Source organism: Paralichthys olivaceus, chromosome 6, assembly GCF_024713975.1.
Source record: "Paralichthys olivaceus isolate ysfri-2021 chromosome 6, ASM2471397v2, whole genome shotgun sequence".
In the NCBI taxonomy this organism is placed as follows: Eukaryota; Metazoa; Chordata; class Actinopteri; order Pleuronectiformes; family Paralichthyidae; genus Paralichthys; species Paralichthys olivaceus.
Window position 1 is genome coordinate 15,732,139 of NC_091098.1, and position 22,765 is coordinate 15,754,903.

The 22,765-nt window shown below is 41.6% G+C and overlaps 1 protein-coding gene across 3 annotated transcripts; it reads left to right on the forward strand.

The window, feature by feature from the left end:
• Window positions 1-1,516: 1,516 nt before the first annotated feature.
• Window positions 1,517-22,738, forward strand: LOC109635183 (RNA-binding motif, single-stranded-interacting protein 2-like). 3 transcript variants are annotated; one of them, XM_020096177.2, is made up of 14 exons: window positions 1,679-1,856; window positions 10,086-10,300; window positions 13,716-13,774; window positions 14,707-14,798; window positions 17,310-17,467; window positions 17,916-17,995; window positions 18,115-18,224; window positions 18,321-18,367; window positions 18,451-18,544; window positions 19,194-19,244; window positions 19,368-19,478; window positions 19,658-19,738; window positions 19,835-19,925; window positions 20,021-22,738. In XM_020096177.2, exons 1-13 carry the CDS (start codon window positions 1,785-1,787, stop codon window positions 19,910-19,912), a joined length of 1,248 nt encoding a protein of 415 aa, XP_019951736.1. In that variant the 5' UTR covers window positions 1,679-1,784; the 3' UTR covers window positions 19,913-19,925; window positions 20,021-22,738. The 3 variants fall into 3 exon arrangements, 2 of the variants coding, with proteins under 2 accessions (XP_069383125.1, XP_019951736.1); XR_011243243.1 differs by lacking the exon at window positions 19,658-19,738 and having other exon boundaries at window positions 1,518-1,856; window positions 19,773-19,925; XM_069527024.1 differs by lacking the exon at window positions 19,658-19,738 and having other exon boundaries at window positions 1,517-1,856; window positions 19,773-22,738.
• Window positions 22,739-22,765: the final 27 nt, after the last annotated feature.

Genomic DNA, 22,765 nt, shown 5'->3' on the forward strand with positions numbered 1-22,765 from the left:
TTCAAAAGTAATACATTCAATTTCATTGTAGTCTCTTATTGTCGTACAAGTTAACAGCAGAGAGAGGATGTCTAGGTTTTCTGATTATTAGATTTCAGTAAGCTATCAGCCCTTTACCTATATGTGAAAACATTTTCAGTGGTTATTATTCTTTTATCCATGTCACTGGGTAGCCCTGTTATTGCTGTAGATAATGGTTATCCAGCCTCAACTAACAATAGATAAATATCATTTGTTTAATGTGCCATTATGACCATCAATGCTTTTCCACCCTCAGGGGACACATCCGCTTTGCCTTTGATGTCACTGAGCCACAATTTGTTTTAGATAAGAAGATGAGGCTGTGACATTTGAGTTTGTAAAATGATTTGTTTATTTTTCCTGTTGGTATCAGGTGTTTTCAGTTCCTCCCTTCACCTCTCTACTTAATTAACCCTATAGTGTCACCCAGATGACAAACTGGAGGAATTGTAATGAACGTGTGCATATGAATGACAGCAGTTTCTCCCAAAGATTTGGAACAACACCAAACTGTACATTCTCCTCAGCAATGAGCCTTTTATTTTAAATGATGAATGGCTGACAATGCCCTGAATGATCATTTTCAATAGATTCAGTTAAACAAGCATAATATTCTCCATTAGAACATTTTGTCATTCACGTTGAGTAAGTTTAGGAAACTGCAGCTTTAACTACTTCAGTTAAACTTGTTTCAGAAAATAGAGAAATTGTAAGAGTTGAAGTTATCCCATGTTATGGTGAAGAATACTTCATACTCAGGAAATAGTAGTGGTGAGCTATTCCTTTTCGTCTCTGGTGCATTATCGCCCCTTGACCTGAAGCTTATTTAGTTTGACACTAAACTCAGTTGCTAAAAACATTAACTGAAGATTCAAGGGGAAACATATATATATATATATATATATATATATATATAAATACAGAAGCCTATATATTCACTACATGTGAGATTATCTCTTCTAATTATATTTCATGATTTAACCACACTTTGTTTATATTTGTTTTATGTGATTTTATTTATAACAATAATCTCATTACAATAATAATAATAAAGTGTAAATGAATTTAATGTATGTATGATTGTAAGAGAAATGTAACATTGTTTTTCATTCCACAACAACTCACCACTGTACTAAACACGTAAACAGGTCCTTTTGCGCGTAAGTGTCCATTAATTGTATTTTATCAGTTTAACATTTACCAACGCTTTAATCCAAAGTGACTTTCATAGATATATATACACACGTATAAATATCTAGATATACATAGATATCTTTACATTGTTATATTATATATCTATGAAATTATACCCATTTTTATATAAAATACATGTCTGCTATCATTCTAAAGGGTACTCAGATCAATATATAAGAGTCAATATATATATATATATATATATATATATATATATATATGCATACGTTTATTTCATATCTGTGCTACTGCACTTTCCCTTCAATCTTAACATATAATTGACTTATCTATATTTTCATTATTACTATTTAATTATCATTAAGCAGTTAGAGGAGTGCTGAAATAAAGTCACATCTATCAGAAGTATATATCAGTAATATATAAATCGGTAGTATATGAGAAGTATACAGGCAGTGTGTGTATATGGTGAGTAGTGTTGGGCAGAGCGACTCCAACCTGGCTCTCTCTCTCTCTCTCTCTCTCTCTCTCCCTCCCTCTCTCTCTTCCTGGCTGACGTCAGCTGACCGCCTCGGCTCTCTCTGCTCCTCCGGACACGGCGCCGCGTAAAAATGCTGCTCTCTGTGCCGCCAAGGACAGGAATCAACCCGTACAACGGCTACTCCGGCAAAAACATCAAGAAGGTGAGTAACAACAACCTTCTCCTCCTTCTCCTCCTTCCTCTCCTCCTGTGCGGCTGAGGAACACAGTGGTTTGTCGGTGCCGTGCTGCGTTTGGAGCCCGGTTAAAAAGCCGCTCGCTTGTTTAAGCTGCAGTGTCCTTGAGAAGTGGATCACAGGCGGCGTTTAAACTCTCCCTCCACCCGCTGCTGGAGGCTTCTCTCCGGTTGTTGTTGTTGTTGTTGTGACACAAACCAACACAGGAGGACCGACACATTGTTGCCTCTTTCATTTCTGCCACAGTTTCGTGTGTCCGCTGCTCTTCTTCCGACACGGAGCCACAGGGAGAGGAGAGCGGCGCACAAACTGCCCGGAGATGCTGAATCTCCACAGGCTGCGAATGGAAGACGTTTGTTTTACTACTTGTTACTGGACTTTATTTGTGGTGGAAGCAGCTCCACTTGGCTTAGATACAGGTTTTTTCATTGAATTACGCACAAGTTCGTAAAGTTTTTTTCCCCTTGTCTGTCTTTTACGCGTACACATATGCCCCACCCCTTCTTTCCTGCTAACGATGACTGAGAGGGGCTGCATGCATGGCACTGTGGAAAAGAGCAAAGTTACAAAGCCCATGTTAGAGTTTATATAGATGTAACACAGGGCATGTAGATAGATAGATAGATAGATATATAGGTAGATAGATAGATAGATAGATAGAGATGGATGGATGAATGGATAGATGACAGACAGACAGACAGACAGATAGATAGATAGAGGTGGATGGTTGGATGATGGATGGATGGATTATATATATAGACAGACAGACAGATAGAGGTGGATGGATGGATGATGGATGGATGGATGATATATATATAGACAGACAGATAGAGGTGGATGGATGGATGATGGATGGATGGATGATATATATATATAGACAGACAGATAGAGGTGGATGGATAGATGATAGATGGATGGATGATATATATATAGACAGACAGATAGAGGTGGATGGATAGATGATGGATGGATGGATGATATAGACAGACAGATAGATAGATGTACTTTATTGATCTCAAGGTATCAGCTACATAAGCAATATGTAAAAGAATACAACATATTCAAAATAGATGTGGCCATGTAGGATTAGTAGATCAGTTGTATTGACCAGTACTGATTGCATATTGTCATATATCTTGTCATATGAATAATTCATGGGGTAAAATTGTTATCTGTTTTCTTCTGCACTATATATATATATATTCAATATAGATGTAACACAGTGCAGCCATGTGAGATGTTAGTGAAGATCCCGTACTGATTGAATCGTGTTGTCTCATGTGAATAATTCATGATGAGGCATTGTTATCTTTCGCTCTGTACAGACAGGTATAGAAATTCTGGGACATACATCAACAGGATGTTTGCAGCAAGCGTAAACCATTTCTCATGCCGTATACGCTTTCAAAGTATTTATACTATGAAGTACGTCGACGCCTGCCTCTCAGCATTTTTTTGACTTAAGTCTCCACAAAGCTGAAATCAAACACCCCCCCCCCCCCCCCCCCCCCCGTGTTATTCCCTTCCCTTCCCTTTGCCTCAAGGCTGGCAGGAATTCAGATTGCTCAGATTAATGACCTGGAATTCCTGGAATCCAGGATTCACACAGTGTGTTCATTTCAAGAAAGGTGGGGGCTCTGCAAACTCAAACCTGTTCCTTGAAAGAAGAAGACATGCACACACTTTATTTTGGGGGGGGGGGGGGTTACTCATTTTGCATCGTGCCAAAGTCACACACAGAGAGGAGACTTGTAAATCCAGCGTCAAGTGGTAAGCCCCTGGTCTGTGTCTTTTTACTACAAGAAAAAGGGCGGAGAAAAGAAAAGGATTAAGAGCCCCCCCCTCCCTCCCCTCTGCTTTCGATTAACTGCCCCAAGTCTCCCCCCCCCCCCCCCCCCCCCCCTCCCTCTCTCCCCTGTGTGTTTCACATACCTCGATTTCTCGTCTGTCAGTGGTTGAGTTCACATAGAGAGGAGAGGCTGAACATTCCTCCGACTGATGAATTCTTTTGTCCGGAGACTTTACTTTCTGCTCTGTTCGTCACATACGGTAACAGACTTATTTTGAGATTTTTGTGTTTTTTAATAAATCTGGATTGAGTCAGCAGAAGGAGAGCGAAGAGGCATCTCACCTTGTAGCCACAGGACGCCAAGGATTTTCATCACTTTCGTGCGGTTCTTCTCACCTTATTGCACTACTTTTTTTTTCTTCGGCCTGCAGCTGCAGAAATATAATAGGAAGAGATAGTGTCTATAACACTATGATCTTTTCTACGGTGCCTTTTAAGGTTTCTGTTGCCAAGCAGGTAGGAAACCTTTAAGATCTCTCTCTCTCGTTCAAGATATGTCGTTTACTCATATGCGCAATATCTCCTATAGTGATAATGATTATGACAGTTTATTATCCATTATTGAAACGATACTGTATAGTAATGCAAAGTATTATGATGTTAATAATGATGAGCAGTATACTGATCAACTTATTGAAATATTTGATATATTCGACACTTGCCCCTCTGACTTTTATTTTTATCGGGATAAAGATGAATGACAGAACTAAATGGGTTTGACCTTAAGACGGTTTTTGAAGCAGCGTCAGCATCACTTGGACAAAAGCATCATGGTGCCAGAGGGATGTTGCGTTCAGGTGTCAGACAATCAGGTGCATATCTTTGCTGTAGAGTTTAAGACGCGCATCCTGTTTCACTCAGCCCTCCATTGTTGTCTCTCGGATGAAGAAGTCCTTGAGTCACCTGCGCTCCCTACAGGCTTCACCTCTGCTCCCTCCAACTGTAATCACACCATCAGTCTTCAGCCGCTGCCTTGAGCACACACCCTCTCTCTCTCTCTCTCTCTCTCTCTCTCTGCACCATACTGTGCAGGCCACTTACTGTGGTTATGCTTCTCCCACAACTGTAATAATAACACAAAGAGCTGATTGATCTCTCTGCAACTATAGCTGCAGACTTATATTAATGGGGATGTGAGAGCTCTATACGTTTCCAGCTTCTCTCTGCCGAGTGGCTGAGAGCGACCGAGCATCACTTGTTCTTGGGCAGGATTAAATTATCACGCATCGTAAAAAGAGTACGCCGGTTGTAAATAAGTATGGGCTTTGTGTACGCAAAGAAGGATTTCCTGTGTTTCTCAGAGTTGATCTTGTCTTGTCAAATTGCCCAGTTCCCACAGAGCTGTGATGCCTCCAGGAATGTAGTTTAATTTAACACCAACAGCTTCACCTCTGATTTTAAACCGTGCCCCCCACAACCCCTGTCCTCCTCCAGCAGAGAAACACAAACAATTGTGCATCGCAAAGGAATGTAAAGAATTCACTGTGTGATTCATGTGCGCAGCGTAAACAGATATGCAGGCGGATGTGAGGTGAAGAGTAACAAGTAGAGTTTTTGGCTCATTTGATATTATAAGATTAAGATTCCTTTATTATCCCACAATCATGCACACACAAGCTACATGCAATGGGGAAATTGACCTTTTGCCTTTAACCCGTCCGTGTGAACACAGCACATGGAACACGACACACAGCGACCACACGGAGCAGTGGGCAGCTACTATGGCAGTGCCCGGGGAGCAGATGTTGGGGGAGTAAGTGGTTTGCTCAGGGGCACTTAGACAGTGGGATAGGGAGGGTCCATCTGTCCTCTTGGACTCTAACAGATCCTGTAAAATTAGATTTGTGTTTCCCGATAGTGAACATTTAAGACAGTCATCATATTTTCTGTTGGTCATAATCTGGATCAATGGATCTGGATCAGATTCTGCATGTGAATGTGAAAAATCTGTAGTCGAGGGACAAGATTTCGAGGCCTTCAGGTTCCTGTGTCTAATCCAATTCCATTTCTGACCAATCACGTTTGAGCATCCAAGCTTTTGTTGCTCACAGGTAAACAGTCTGTGTGGGGAGAAAAAGAGGAAGAACACATTGACCGAAATGCTCCTTAATTCATCTGCCTTCGTATGCAGATAGCTTTTAATAGAGATGAGCCAACATGTTGTCTTGACATAAATCACCAATTGTGTGTTTTGAGTGGAGAAATGTTCGACACTCCAGATTATCGGCCCCTACATGCTACTTTGTCAACAGATGATAGCTGATGGGCTCAGAGATTTTGTTGATCCTAACTGCATTTGTGCTCCTCTGCATGCATGTTTTGTAGCAGCACATCAGGCGTATCCTTACAGAGAACACCTGGAGCCAGCGCTAGGCACTGGGACAGATGGGGAGAAGGTTTGGCGCTGACTCGCTGCCATCCTTTTCTCAGAAGGAGCCTAGCAGAGCGGTCTTAATGAGACTCTACCTTCTGACTGGAGAGCACATGAGAGGGATTAGCACTTTCCGCTAACAAGCTCAGATCCCAATTAGACAGGCCTCACTAGCCAGGCTTGGGCTCGGGCTCAGCCCCCCGTCAGATTCGATCTCCCCAGGCCTCTGCAGGTGCATCCCCCCTGATAGTGTGTTCAAGGCCGCCCACAGTGCAGCCAAGGGAAAGCACAGAGAGAGGTTCCTGATTGTGGAAAAACAAACAGCGTACTATTGACGCTAAAGAAGAGTGGGAGATTAGAGACGGAGATGAATGGGTCGTGTGAAGCACTGTGATTTTCTCAGCTTGACTAAAAAAAGATGGGGAGTGAGCTCGGAGGGATAAATCCAAAACGGTTTGAAAAACATTCGGCAGCTCGGAAGTGGGGATACAAAAAAACCCAATCACAATAAAATCACTTTTCAGTTGTGTCTGAAAGATTGTTGCTATCATACACATAAAGTACTAAACTGAGCGTGTAGTAGAGAAGCTAAAAGTAAAGGGAGGATGCTTTCAAAGATAATCACTCGTGCAGTATCAAATCAATATTTGATGTGTTCTCCTCGATACTTAAATGCTCAGTTTTTCAGAATTTGGAGTCTCAGTGGATTCAGGGTGTCCCAGTAGCTTCTGTCTCTTCATGTAATCTCAGAATGGCCCCATGATGCTGAGACAGGGCCTCTGTAGGGGCCACACTGTTTGTTCTTTGTGGCTCAAGGTAATTCTGTCTGACTCTGGCTGTATGTTCGGCTTCATTAAAATGCTGCAGAATGAGATTGGTACCGCTCAGGTGCCTCCCTGATGGTGGTGCGTGATGGATGGCAGGTTATAAGTGAGACATCCAGTCAGAGTACACATTTTGTGAGGTAATTATTATAATAGGGTGGTTTTCCTAATCAAATGCCTGTAGATGGCTAAAGATCTAGGTTTGAAACTCACGTGGTCTATATAGAGGCAGCACATTTAAATGACCCTGCTCCTTATCATAAACACAGTAATGTATGAATTGCTCATTGTGGGAACTGTTGGGTGTCCCCATGGTCTCGACTGTCATAAATGTGAAGTGCCTTGACGTCCAAATAAAATTGAATTGAATGCAATTGAATAATAAAGAAAAGTAACTCTGTTTCATTTAAGAAGTAATTCACATCAGAGAGATTAGGCAGATTCATATTTTATAGATTTTTATAGATTCCATTATGAAATGTGCTTAATGTTTTTATTATTACAGACACGGATTAAAGGAAAAAGAATTTCACCAAGAGTAATAAATGTAATAATGTTGAATACCATTTTAAACTGTGTCAGAAATAGTGACAAATCTTAGACTTTGAATAATGTTAATCTAATGTTAACATACAGTGTCAAAAGAGTAGTAACTGTCTTCCAGGAAAGGAGGACATCCAACTATAGCCAATAATGAAGAAAATAAAGTTTATTTCTCATCCCAGCCATATCTTCAAAACATTCAGTGGAATGAAATTGCGTTCCTCAGGACCTTTGTCATTCAAAAGACAAAGCAGCAGTTTGAAAGACAATCATAAAGTAGGCATAATAAATACTGATATAATTGAATGCTGCACTTTTGCTGTCCTATCCTTTGCTGCAATCTCAGGTGGAGTTGTTGAACTTCTATAATGACATGATTTCCAGCCAATAAACATTTGTTTAGTTGGGGATTTGTCGATTGGCTGCAGTTTGGTTATTGCTTCCTTTTATCCTCCCAGGCATACAGGGCGGTTTTCAGCGACTGTATCTCACAGAGAGCTTTGTAACATTTCGGATGATAAAACAAATGCTTAAATCAGATTTTTTTGTTTAACCTCAGAGTTTTGATAAAATGTGATGTTGCCTTAAAGATTTTGGTTTCAGGAATCTGCCAGTTGTTTTCATCAGAGCCACAGCAGAGAGAAGTAGAGAGGACACAATTAGCTTGATTCCAGCAGTCTTTTGACAGCTCCTCCTCTTTTAACAAGCTGGTGGTCCAGTGCTGACCTTGTGGTGTCCAACAAGCCACCCCATTGTTCCCTGGGGCCGGGCCTGCTGACCATAACTAATCAAATGGTTCCTCCTCCTCTGGCACTGAGAGGAAGGAGGCAACACCAAAGCCAAACTTATCTGACATTTCACTTCCTGACAAACTCAGTTTAGACATTTCAGTTTCAAATCGTGGCCGTTGAATCGCTGAAAAGAGCCACCACATAAAATTACCAATGCATCAGTGATATGCATAAATCTGTACGCAAAGTACTGTGCTATAATAAGTGGTGTTTCTGCAAACACCCCAAGACAATGGTGGTGACTAGAATTCGGTCTGTGCTGCTGAAAGCACTGAGCATTTTTGAAAAAGCAAGTATTATAATGTCTTTCCAGAAACAATGTACTGGCTGATGTTGATAGTCCACAGATCTTCCTGTGAACAGTTTGGATTGGAACTGTTTCAAATACCCCCAGCGAAAACAGTTTCAGCTTCAAACCACAGCTTTAAAGCCTCTCATGCAGCAGAACGAAGTCACATTAATTCCAGCCAGATTTAATATTACACTTTTATTGTTTTTTTGCATTGGTTGGAGAGTTCAGTTCCCGTGTGTGCTGTAATTCTTTACAGTTTATTCTTCAGGCAAAAGTTGCTTTTCTCAGAGGTTTTCAAAATTAGGTCATCTGGTTTGGCGTTCCTACACAAATAATAATTAAGGTAAAGTCTTGATATATACAACCCGTAAAAGATGATAATCAATGTATAATGTGCATCAGATGTCAAACACAGCAGTGAATGATTCTGTGTCCTGGCCTTCTCTGATGCATGTTTACAGGCAACAGTGTTTTACTAGACAGGGTCAGGTTGGTATTCCACTCAATGTTAAAACATTGCAGATCATTTATTTTTGCTGTAACATACATGTAGAGCAGTAGAGGCAAAGTTCATTTCATCTCCCTGTCAAGCAGGATATACTGGACTAAATTACCGCCTGACACATATGGATTTTTGGGGGCTGATGCTGATACAGATATTGAGGAGTAAAACAAATTCTGATGCTGATATATTGGCCAGTGAAAAGAATTTTGCAATGATTCCTATTGTTGCCATTAACAAACTTATGGTAAAGAAGGAGCTTGATATTTTACAGTGTAACTGTAAACTTTATTATAAATAAGCATAAATAAAAAACACAAATACAACTAAAAACATATAATTTAAGTTAAGAAAATAAATACATATCTTTTGTGTAAAATGTATATATGTATATATGATGTATCTTCACATCAGCAAACATAAATGCCCATACCAATTAGTTTGTTTGAAAGTACCAATTATTACTCATCAGGCTTTAGACATTATCCCTGCTGAGGATTTACAGAGACTCGAGGATAAATATTAAGTATCTGTGAAATCTATGATTTATTTTTATAAATAAGCAGAGCCTGCAGTAGGTTGTCTCAAAAACTCACATGTGATTTTATTATGACCTTTTCAAGAATGCAAAATAAATGAATAGCCCTAGGAAAACACCTACAAGTCAAAGTAAAGGAACATACATACATATATATACTGTATATATACCCATCTCACCTGATCCGTCAAGTCAGAAGAAGCAATGAAATTAGTATCTATATCCCGGCTCTGACTCTGTGACCCAATTAGGACGTTTGACATCATGTCGTTGGACTAACCAGCCACTGTTACTCATGTTCTGGCTAATTGTGTTCTTAATGGATTTTCTCCCCATAAGCCTGTAGTTTGAGCAAGTCAGTAAGTGAACCATCAAACAGCTGTTCTTGCCTCATATCCACTTCATCCAGCGACCACGTCCACCTCATTGCACATTTGTACGACTGCACCATCTTAAATGTAACTATGGCCTTTCTTTGTTCTGCAGCAGCCGTATGTGTCCCCCTCCAACCATCAGATGGCTCTTTCAAGCCCCAACAACAACCACAATGGCAGCAGCAACACCAACACCATCAGCAATGGCGGAGGCAGCGGCAGCAGCAGTGGCAGCATCGGAGGAGAGCAACTGAGCAAAACGAACCTGTACATCCGTGGCCTCCACCCGGGAACCACAGACCAGGATCTGGTCAAACTCTGTCAGCCGTAAGTCGACCAGAAACCTATTGCTTTAGCGTCTACTTAAGACACCCAATAAATCTCTATCCGGCTTCCCCTCTACGAACACGAAGCAGGTTAGAGGAGCAGAGTAGATTACGATAGAGCAGAGTGATGGGCGGATGGATAGATGGTTTGTCTAAAAGATTGAGTGGATTGCATTACTACATGGGCAAACACAGAAGATGGATGGCTTCCTCACACTGGAAATGCACATTCATTTCCAGCACACGTTAGCAGGTATTCCTGGAACAGGGAAGAGAGCCACATTTTTTTATCCAGCACCCATCATGTAGTGGCCTTATGGAAAAACCAACAATCATTTGGTCTGCAAACTAAGAGCTCTCAGTTTGGCACGGCTAAGCACAGACTTTCCAACAACCAGGTACAGAGTGTTTAGTCTGCTAATTCTCCCTGTGTGTCTGCTCTAGCTTAGTCTTTGACATTTAACCTACTCTACATGAATTACGGCTCATCTGCGCTTTATAAGTATTTATTTATAGTATTCTGCAGTGTGTTGCAACAGCGTGAGCGTGAGTCTTTGAGAAACTCTGTTGTGGGCAGCGTGTAGTCAGACATCAAACAGCGGCATCATCCAATCCATCTGATATGTTTGTTGCATCGTCGGTTTTGGGACTTCAAAACAAGTGGTGCTGAGATGAATGATCTCGACTTGCTTAATTGAAATCTGTAGCTCGTGATGAGAACCAGAAGAGGGAGAGAAAAGGAGGGAAAAAAGGGGGCTGGATAGATTGAATAAGGGAGAGAGAGAAGGAGAGGGAGGGAGGGAGAGGCCTGCTATTTTACAGCTGTCTGGAAGATATGGCCCACATGAGGCTGCCCAACCCAACAGGAAACGGCGAGCCCAGGGGAAAGGGAAAGGCAAACAAGGGCAATGGCATGGAGAGGGGGGGAGGGTGGATGGAGAGAATCAGAGGGGGGGAGGAGTGAATGGAGTTCAGGGTTTGTGTGTCAGGTGGTGTTTTCCGTGGGGGCAGTTCTCGTATTTCTGCTTTTACACAGCAGATAAAATCACTGCATGAAATTTGCACAATAAGGGACGACTTAATCCTCGGTTATATGAGACTGAGATGGGATGCTGTATCCGGTGATGGCTAATTAGGGAAATGCTCTAACATCAGGATGTAAAACAGGAAGACAACGCATGAGGGGGAATATATATACAGACTTTACTCAAGTTTGAGTAGTTCATGTACATGGAGGACTCCCCGAGCTCCCCTCCCCCACGTGGAGAGTTGGTAGCATGCACACTGCGAGATGGGAGCGAGGGATGAGAGGAGGGGATTGGGGGTTGGTTCTTCATCTCCAGCCCCTGCAGTTGCTCTGTGGGTAACTCGCTGCCGCGCCCCACTTCCTTTCTCTGGTGGTTGACCATGGACGGATGTCGGGCTGGTCCCTGTGTGCTGTGCTCTCTCACACATGGCTGAGTCTCTACAGCCCCTCTTTTCATTCTGCATCATAAGGTCCAAGACCTCTAAACACAAATGAGTATCTCAACTGTGTGAGCAGTGAAGAGCAGCAAGTAAATACTTGTGAGGTAGAGGGGAGTTCTTTGGAGACTTAACCCGAGCTGTGTGCCCACATTTATGATGTATGTGAATATATAGGAATACAATGTTGGCACATCCATCCAGTCCATGTGGCTGCAGCTTATGGTTTAGAATCAGAAATGAAACATGAAATAATAATGTTATATATGAGGTCAAATGCATAATACAAAAGATTTTCATGTTAACGCTGGATAGATTCAATTTGCAGAGAATTGGGTGAGGAAACGAACATGCCATATGACGGTGTCTGTATGTAAGTTAGCTCTCAGTCTGTTGGAACGACATACTCAAGTATAAGGAAGAAGAGATGGTTTTAGGATCAAACCAGTGGTCGCTTTTCTCTTTCTTGAAGCTGAATGGTTTTAATTCATGTAAAACACTGTGCATCAATACTTATATATCAATATAATGTTTATTTTTATACATACAACATGCAGTAGTCTGCTGTGGTAGTATCCAAATCAGTCATTTAGAATCATTTTCACAGGTGCCCATTTAAAGGTTTCTAATTTTATTTTGGGAGTCTACCAGAATAAGTTCACATAAATGCTGTAACATTTAAAATATGCATTATCTTGTCTCATACCGTACATTACTGTGATGCTTCTTTTAGAGCGTGTGTCGCAAATTACCCAGAGAGCTTCCTGATCAACTGTAAACACCATTGTAGCCTTGCTAATAATGACGTTGGTTCTGCCTTGTACCAAATTGAGCCAAACAAGCCAGTTGTTGAACACGTTGCATGTTATTTGGTGACGTAAGCACTTTAAAGGGGACAAACAAAGTGTTTCAGGCTCTTCAGGAGCTGTGTTTTCTGTGGGAGGGATGGAATCCCTTTGTTGCGGACTTTGGCCTTTGTAACATATCCGACCTTCTACATGCTCAAAAACACTATTGACAGTCAGTATCGTGCGTACTGTACATTGACTGTGCATCATGTAAATAGTAGAGATTTACCAATTTCATTTTATTAAAAGGAAAGCGATCCTGAAGTTACAATTCAGAGTAATCCAACAGATGAACTGACATATGACTCATCATCACTTGAAAGTTATCCATACCCTGCACCATGAAAGCGACTCTAGCTCAGATGAAATGTGGCGCTGGTGCAGTGTCACTGGATGAAAAGCTGGATGCTTTATGAGGGGCACTAAGACCCAGTGGAGGGTTTAATGCTGCCTGGAGAGAAGCTGGTTAGCAGAACGAGAGTATGGCTGGGAGCCAGCGTTGGACAGGACAGCCAAGGAGAGGCATATCAGATTACACTGCATGCACATGCCGGGAGAGATGGGAACTGATAGACACTGCCTCACAGAAGCATTTGCCCACTATCCTGTGCATCTGCAGCATCCATGGCCGACCAGCTCTGAAGAAAAAACAGCATATTGGTAGTTCATTGTGAAGCAATCTGAAAGTACAGCAATACACATTTTATCATATTTTCACATCATGTTGGATTGAGGTATGATTCCCTGTGTGTCTCTGTGTGTAAACACGATAAAGAAATCCTATAGTTTTATCTAGCGTGCAGAAACCTACAGGACACCTCTTTCTTCATGTAATTTATGTCCCACCGCCCTCTCTGAAGATCTCCCTATGCACATCGTTCATTATCAGATGGTGGAGCCGTATCGAGTGTCACTGCACTGAATCTGTCAGGTGAATTGTAATTCAGTCATCATGGAGCACCCTCTCTTAGGGTGTGTTAAGTTTAGGGAGAAACCGCACTGCGTCAGCAATGTTGCAATGCTAATATTGAATGTAAACAGGTATTTATTTTCAGTACACAGTGCAAGGACGGTCTTTTGAGTGTAAACCTCACTGTTTTTCAGGTACGGGAAAATCGTATCCACCAAGGCCATCCTGGACAAGACCACCAACAAGTGCAAAGGTGAGGTGCAAACAACAGGTCGAAACAAAGTTTTGTGCAGAGGTTTAGAGAAAAGTACGTCAGCATGTGACATCATTTCAGAAGGAGCCTCACTGGAAAATATAAAGGTGTAGATCAGAAGCAGAGGTTGTGCAATCTTTGTGAAAACAACTGTTGAGTATCACATAACAAGTAATAGGGAGGACTGGATAAATAACATTTAAATAAATGCATTTGTATAGAGTGACACTCTGCTCTGCAAGGGCCCAACAGTCCCTTTATACAACCCCATTTTTTTTACATTTTTGTTAAACAATTGTCTATTTTTTGTTAATTTCTCAGGAAGTAATGTTTGAATCTTATGAAAAATGTATGAGTCAGACAAATTAACGGTGTTAAGATCTATGAGTTTGAACAGTTTGGTGCAGATCAAGTTAATAATCTGGATCTGTTGGAAGAAAGCCTCAGCGCTCTACTAAGTGACATTAAGTTCTGTTATGTCTTCAGTGTTTTGTTACTTGAGTCAATAAATCTGAGATGTGAAAAAATAAAATCCATAATTCATCATATTTCTATTTTTATTACCATAATTTTATTGTAACAACGATTGTGGCAGATTGTAAACAGGAAAAACTGAATTCACAATGGATGGAGATATACTTAGCATCCAATTATGTTTTGTATTGTTGGATCGTGCCTCCCTAGTTGATTGAAACGAGTGTCTTCAGTAGATGATTTATGTATCGACACCTTATCCTGTCAGTTGCTGATGTTTTCGCTGCATATCAACAACAGAGAGGTGGTACAACGGCACAAGCATAAGACAGTTTGTCATCTCTGCTTAAGTTTGTGTGAAATATTTCAGTTCTAAGGTCACGTTGCTAATTCGCCCTTCTCAGTAAAGTTTTGCTTTTGTAGCTCATATGTCTCGCTGTATGTCTCCGTCCCTGCAGGCTATGGATTTGTTGACTTTGACAATCCAGCTTCAGCTCAGAAGGCCGTGACTGCGCTGAAGGCCGGTGGAGTGCAGGCTCAGATGGCCAAGGTAAGAACCCTGCATGAGATGTCACGATTTGTCAGTGTTTATTTAAAAGTTAAATCTTCTGCAAATGGGAAAAAAAAATCACAAATATTTCGATGGTGATGGTTGAAGGATGAATTATTAATTATTTATTGGGCTGCGTGGTGCTGCGTTAAGCACTGTTGCCTCACAGCAACAAGGTTACAGGTTTGAATCCCATTTCAGCCGGGATCTTTCTGTGCGGAGTTTGCATGTTCTCCCCGTGTTTGTGTGGGTTTTCTCCAGGTGCTCTGGCTTCCTCCTACTGTCCAAAGATGTATTGAAATACATGCAGGTTAATTGTAAAATGACCATAGATATGCAGAGTGTACCTCGCCTCCTGCCCAACGTCAGCTGGGATTGGCTCCAGCCGCCCCGTGACCCTCAAAGAGATGAGCGGTGTGGATATCAGATGAATGGATCAGTGTCCTTGCAGCAGAAAGGTTGTTCCTAAGCAAAATTATTTTCAAGCCTTCTAGAGTGCGTCAGTGCAAGGGTGAGTCCTGGGCAGTGCACTGGATGCACATATGGGTGAGTGTTGACATCAGCAAGTTTAGGGATATGAATGCACCGTAGAATACTTTATATGTGTGTGCACAAACAAAAGGGCACGGATGCAGAGAGGTATATCGTGTGTACGTGCATGTGTGCCAGCGTGCTGTGCTTCTTAGTGATGACGGTGTTGGGGGAGCCGGTCCCAGGGCCTGGTCTCAGAGCTCCCTGCACAAAGGACCTATCTGTTCTCCCTGGTGGCATCTGACTCAGTGTCTGAGCAGCTCCCCAGTCAGCAGGGCCTTGTGCCCAGCCACCCGCCCTGTCAACACACACACAACACGCACACACCACACAGGCACACGCACACACTTCAACAGCCTTGCCTGAACCAGATTATGACACACTCAAAGGCAAGCACGCGCACATGCCCGCCACCGACACCCTGGGAAAGCTGATCTGTCGCTAAGCTGGATCACTGACATTCATATGGGTTCTTGCTCACAAAATAACTTGATTTCACTCACCCCTTCACTCCTGGTTTACAGCCAGGCTTACACTTGTGTCAGATTTCTCTGTGACTCACTCTGACTCATTCGTGGTCGAAATCCACAGCGGATCTCCTCGGCTCACTCTCATTGGTTCCATCTCCTCCGCTGTTAGCTCGGGCTCGTTGTGAGGGAGGAAGAGGAGGAGGAGAGGGGGATGAAGGAGGAATCACCTTCACCACAGGTCGCAAAGATTACACATGCATTATTTATAGAGTGGAAATTAATTCATGCTGCATTTACAGGTTTTTAATCACATCTGTACTCGGTTTAATGAATATGCATAATGGTTAGAGGGGGATACAGACTGGTTATCTTATAAGATACTGTTGTTCAAATTAAATTTGTTTGAGCAGGAGGCAAAGAAAGGAGGGAAAAAGCCTACAACCTAGCTCAAAAGTGTAAAATGAAATGTCGAGAGATTCTTATTTCAAATTCAGATTTGGGAAAGCTGCATAATTTGTGTGATATATGCAAGATGACAGAGCCGGCCCCTGTGTCTGCATTCAAGGTCAGGATTGCCACGTGAATATAACTGCTTGAGTGCAAGCGACACATTATTATACTACGACCTGGGAAAGGGGAAGATAATGTTTGCCTTGTGGGGAGATGATAGCACAATGCTTTAGATGTTCTTCTCAGATTATTTCAAAAGGTCTTCCTACAAAATGTCTCAGCTGCGATTTCTCCACCGATCGAGCGCACGCAATCACCTTAGATCATCCGTGAACGGGGAGCCATTTGAAATGTAATTATGCTTTGATATTGCATTACCTGGATCCTGCACTTTCATCCTCTGAAGAGGCTAGTTGCTCACAATTGCCCTGTCCTCTACCATTTCGGTAATAGTATATGAGTGATAGAGAAAAAGTGAGGAGTATGATGAAAGAAAAAGAGCTGGATGAATAAAAGTAGAAAGGAACGGAGAGAGAGAGGCTCAGCTTAGGTCCTGCCAGATCTCCACCATCTCTGAATAATCCTTAGATCTCAACAATGCTGCTCACGTTCTCCTCAAAACCTCAAAACCTCTATCCCTTGTCTCAACTGTTCCTTTAACTGTCTGCCATCCTTCTAAATATCAGACAGCTCACACTTCCTCTTAAAAGGTTATATATACATATCCTCATACTATTATCACGATACAGTCTGGATTCTGTCACTAAAGGAAATGAAGTGCTCTCACTCGTCACCTCCATTAATGTTTTCACTTCCCTTTGTTTGTTTTTTCAGGGGGTGGATCCAGGAAGTTTTATCACTTACTTTAACATCACATTTTTGACCTTTTCACTGATTTTCCAGAGGATATTTCATGAATCTTGATGAAAAAACTTATCTGGCATATTTAGAGAACTGATTTTTAATTGTGTTTGCCATTTGGTGCAGCTTGGTTGGATTTAAGGGGACTACAGGGCCTAGTTCTTACAGTAAATCCTTCTTTTTCTTTCTGTGTATTCAGCAACAGGAGCAGGACCCCACCAACCTGTACATCTCCAACCTGCCTCTGTCCATGGACGAGCAGGAGCTGGAGAACATGCTGAAGCCCTTCAGCCAGGCAATTTCCACGCGCATCCTCCGTGACGCCAACGGGACCAGCCGAGGAGTGGGCTTCGCCAGGTACAAACTCTGGGTGTTTGGTCATGTGTGTTAGGACCGTGGGTGTGAGTTGATCAGTGAGGTGTAGCCTAATGTGCTTCGAATAAAATACCCAGTTACACATATAAATGAGTGTAGTCAGTACACAAGCTGAAGATCAACTTACAGTTTTGTCAAGGATTAATGATGGTGAGTGAGCCTCCTGGTGGCCAATATTGGTAGAACAGCTCCAATTGGAAATAAGATAAGATAAAACTTTAATTATCACACACTGGAAAAAATACAGAATATCTGCATGATATACACACTTCACCACAGAAAATTATTGTTTGTATAGAAAAAAACTATTTCAGTAAATTGCGGTAGTACAGGATGAATGAAAAGGTGATATTGAGATAATAAAAAATATTAACACCTGCTGAAGAGATTGTTTTTAATAGACACTCATAAGCATAAACTTTCCTTGTAGGATGGAGTCAACAGAGAAATGTGAGGCCATCATTCAACATTTCAATGGAAAATACATCAAGACTCCACCTGGAGTCCCAGGTGAGCTTTGTTGTTTGGATACAAATTACTAGTCCCAAAGAGTTTTACCTCACGCATGAAACTGAATATTGTCTTTCATCTGACATGATAAGCTCTTATTTTGAAAATCCCCGCTCCAGTGCCGTCAGAACCCTTGCTGTGCAAATTTGCTGACGGAGGTCAGAAGAAGCGTCAGAGTCAAGGGAAATATCTGCAGAACGGCCGGCTCTGGACGAGAGATGGGGAGACTGTGAGTTTATGACTTTTCTTAATCGTCTGAGATTTGGTAGTCGTACATCGATACATCGACCGGCCTCTTAATGACACGCTTCCACTTTTCCTTCAGGGAGGAATGACCCTTACCTATGACCCCACCACCGCCTTACAGAACGGGTCAGTACCTCTGCTGTGATGAATCCCTCGTGTGTGAGTGGGATCATGTTGTGGTTTTTCATGACTTTGTGTCTCTTCTGCAGGTTCTACTCCTCTCCGTACAGCATCGCCCCGAACCGGATGATCGGACCAACTTCCCTCTCCCCATACATGCATTCACCCGTGTCCACCTACCAGGTACTGGAGGGTTATTTAGTCTTTCAAACCTGGGGTGTTAGTTAAGACATTAAGGTGTGACCGACAATCCCAGGCCTGCTGTTATATACCAATAAATGCAATCATTAAATTCCAAAACATGCTTCATACGTAAAATACCTGAATTTGTCAGCTTGTCTTCTATCTATGGATTAGAAATATCTGTCTGTATGTGGCTCGTATATCTCGTGAACCGTTCATCTTATCGCCGTCACACATGGCCTGTTTATTTTTAATGTCCCTATGAAATGCAGAAAAGAATTTGGTGCGATTTGGACACATGGTACGTTCAATAGGAATACAATTTGAATAATCAGGCGACCAGTGCTCTGCAGTTCGTGGTTTTGCGTATGAGTCGAGCCTCACTGAACTTTGAATATTCAGGTGAACAGATTGTGCTGCAGCGGTGGTGCAGCTTCAGGGTTCTGTGGACTGCAGCAGGTCTTTACTTTCCGCGGCTCAATTACTGCAGGTCACTCTTACAGTTTCAGAAAGCTGCAACCAGCATCACCACAGGCCCATTCCTAACAGGCAGGTTTCGAACAGGCACCGCACTAGTTTTCTAAATTGATAGAACCCACTCATAGAATGTAATTTCATCCTTTATGATACGTCTTTCTTGTTCCTGCAGGTACACAACCCGTCCTGGATACACCACCAGTCCTACATCATGCCGCCCACAGTGAGTATTCAGAAGCTGTTTGTTTTCCTTCCTGTGTTTGTTGCAGCTGAAATCTTTTAATATTCTGCTGCGTTCACACACTTCGTCTAACACCACCCTGTGTGTGTGTGTGTGTGTCCACAGGGAACCGTCCTGACTCCAGGGATGGACCACACCATGTCCATCCAGCCCACCTCGATGATGGGGCCCCTGACACAGCAGCTCAGCCACCTCTCCATGGGCAGCAGTGGCACAGTGAGTAGAGAGTTAGAGTTAAGCATTGAGCTGTCATCAGTATTTAACTGCTAAAGCTGCATGAGGCAACTTGAAACATTGGTGATTAAAGTGCGTCCTGAATTTTGGTCAGTGTGACAGTTTAATTCACTGATGTAGCTGCTGCGTCCAGTGAACTCATTATTTCCACTTCCCTGCAGTATATGCCTGCAAACACATCTATGCAGGGGACCTACATCCCCCAGTACACCCAAGTGCCTGCCACCAACATCTCAGTTGAGGTAACCACCTCTTTTTATCTCGTTTTCTCACTAGAACAGCAACATGTTATGTGAAACAGTCACTTATGGATTTGATCTTTGCCGCCTCCCTCTCAGGAAAGTGCCGTCCAACAACCTGTTGCCATAGAGACACCCACGGAACACACAACCTACTCCTACCAGCATAACAAGTGAAGAGGTGGCAGAGGTGAGCTCTGATCCTGTTCTGTGCTTCTGTACATCTTAATCTTTAGTTTTCTCCTGCTATGATGTGAGTGCTCAAGGACGCTGCTCTTGTGTCAGATCTTCCTCTGGAGCCGGAGCGACTCTCAAAAGGGCCCAAGTGCTGAAACCTGGCACAGTGACTCTGCATGAAAGGCACCAGACGCTCGGGGGGAATATGGACTGTTACAGAGACAGGACAAAAAAAAAACAAGACATTTTCTACAAACTCATATTTTAAAACAAACTCTTTTACTCCAAACAAGCAAGGCTGGAGGATGGTGGGCGAGATGAGACGGAGGAACAGAAGAGGGAGCGTCTATTTTGATAACAGTCAAGGAAAAAACCAACAGACACATTGAATAGGTTTTAAAAAGGTTTGAGCATCATTCTCATGCTTTTCTAAAACTACAGTGAAACCAGGAAAAGAACATTTCAACACCATTTTTTATTTTATTATCATGTTTTGTTGACCTTTTTTTAAAATGTGCTGATTTTACGTCTCTTTTGTTTTGTGTCTGATACTTTCAGGCTTTCAAACCTGCCTTTTTGTACATAATTGTTTGATTTGTTGTGTTTCTAGCTTCACGTGTCCTGGTTTGATTGATTGGTGCAAATATCTGAAAACAGACAGCAAAAAGCTGAGGAATCATATTTCAGTCGGATATGGTGCTGACTTGGATTAAGCTTCTCTTCAAGTGGCAGCAAATTTTTGTTTCATGTTTTTTTCTTTCTGAGTGGTTTTACTTCTTTTTGGCACTTGACTCTCAAATAATTTAAAGTTCCAACAATCTCGACAAAGCTTCAGACAATCAAGACAAAGACAAGAACATTTAGAGATGACGCTCACTGTTGATGGATTTCACAGAGCAGTCTTCTTTGTAAAAGAGCTAAATAAATATAAATCATTCCAGAGATAATCAAAAAAAGAAATTTAAAAAAGGTCTAACTGTTTTCACGTTTGAGCTCCTCCACTCGATTCAATCCAAAGTTGTTTAACTGAGATCACATCTCACTCAGAGCTGTCTGTAAATAAGAGATTTAAATTTATGGAGGCTTTCTTTTGATTTTCGTTCCTCTGTGTAGTATAACGCTTCAGTTAATGACAATAATTTACCAAATTGAACAAAGCAATGTGTTTTCTCTTTTATAAAAGGGAACGCTTGAATCTCCACCAAACCCCAAACAGGGTTTTCTGAAACAAGTAGATAGATGTTGTTTGAGTTTGAGCTTGTTATTGCACAGACGTGGGAATGGACAAGTTCCGAAAACACTAAACAGGTGGATTGTTATGAACAGTCGGGCTGCTGTCAGTAGAAAAATAGTGGCCATTGCCGTGTTTTTGCATCTGCTTCTACTTTTTTGTTTTCACCCTCATGTCCATTTCTTATTTAAACGTTTTCTTAAGTTTTGTTTTTAAATACTTTTAAGATTTTTCAAAGAAGCTTTGATTTTATTTTTGATAGTGTGCTGTGTGCTTCAAATAGAGAGAAATGGTTTGTGGCTTGTTTGTATGTTTGCTCACTTCTCTCATTTTGGTTTCAGTGTTGATGTGAAAGAGGCTTTAATTTTAGGTTTTTTTGTGGGGGGACATTTCAGTTGTGTGTCATAGATGTTGGCGCTTTATGAAAACGACTCCTCTCGATGGTTGAGTTATATTATGTGCTATAGGTTCAGATGCATTGTTACAGAGTTTTGCCCCGAGCCGTTGGGGAAACGACAGATAAAGAAATATATGCTCAAAAAAAGAAAAACCTTGACTTACCTCATCCTGCCAGAGTGATGTACAGTAGATTCAGTTTGTGTGCAAGGGTCACGGGCAATAAACAACTACAGCAGGTGTCATGGCTGTTCACAGCTGGTACTGTGTCCACATCCTTTAGCTCTTCCGTCAAATGTCCGGAATAAAGCACGCCCAAGGTCTGACGATCTATGCAATTAATTTATTATCCTTACAAATGCAATACTATAGATATCACACTAAGGATCACCTCATTATAATACTTCATTCTGGCTTACATTATACATACTCTAATTTTCTCACTGAGACATTAATCTTTGGTTCATTCATTGTTAGTAAGATGCTGCATTAAAAGGGAACTGCTTCATACCAAAATGAGGTGAATACGAGATGTAGGAATAATACAAAAAAAGAAAACCATTGGCCCGTTAGATGTAATTAACCATTTCATCCAATAACAATTTGTTTTTTGTTATGTGAAATTTTCGTTTCTCTGAGCGATTGAAACGGTTTATTTCCAAGAGAAAATTTAACTTCACAGAAATGCCTTAGATTTCACTGGAAGGGATCGTGAAGTGCGACTCACATTTGACGGGCTTTACCTCGGTAATTTGTCAGGGTTTTTTTCCTCATGCACTGCTGTTAAAAAGACTTTTGTTAAAACAGAACTACTCTGAACACAGATCTATGAAGCAAAGAGATATTTACGACTTTCTTTATTCTGTCACTTTGTCATTCCTTCATTGTTCATCCAAAGCATAGAAGAATAAATTGAGTGGTGGTGTACCAAGTCTAACTATTGCTGCTATGTGTTTAGAAAACTTTTAGCTGAAGGTCATTCAATATATCAAGTCACACATGGGACCAGTTTGTAACTCATGTTCAGCGACGTCCATGCATCCAGATTTCTGTGCGTCAACCTCAGTAGATATCTGTGCCACGACACAGGTTTTGTCTCCTCCACAGATAGGAAACCCTACAGCTATTAAAACATTTAACTTGGTTTGATTTTCAACTTGTCTCCTTTTTCTTTTTATAAATAAAACTTTTTCACTGTGGTTTGTGGTTTTTTTTTTTATTATACA

Excerpts from the sequence above, each read along its gene's own strand:
- LOC109635183 (XM_020096177.2), top strand. The coding sequence starts at position 1,785 with ATGCTGCTCTCTGTGCCGCCAAGGACAGGAATCAACCCGTACAACGGC. Across the intron at positions 18,225-18,320 it reads GGACGAGAGATGGGGAGACT|GGAGGAATGACCCTTACCTA; the intron begins GTGAGTTTATGA and ends CTTTTCCTTCAG. Across the intron at positions 18,368-18,450 it reads ACCACCGCCTTACAGAACGG|GTTCTACTCCTCTCCGTACA; the intron begins GTCAGTACCTCT and ends TCTCTTCTGCAG.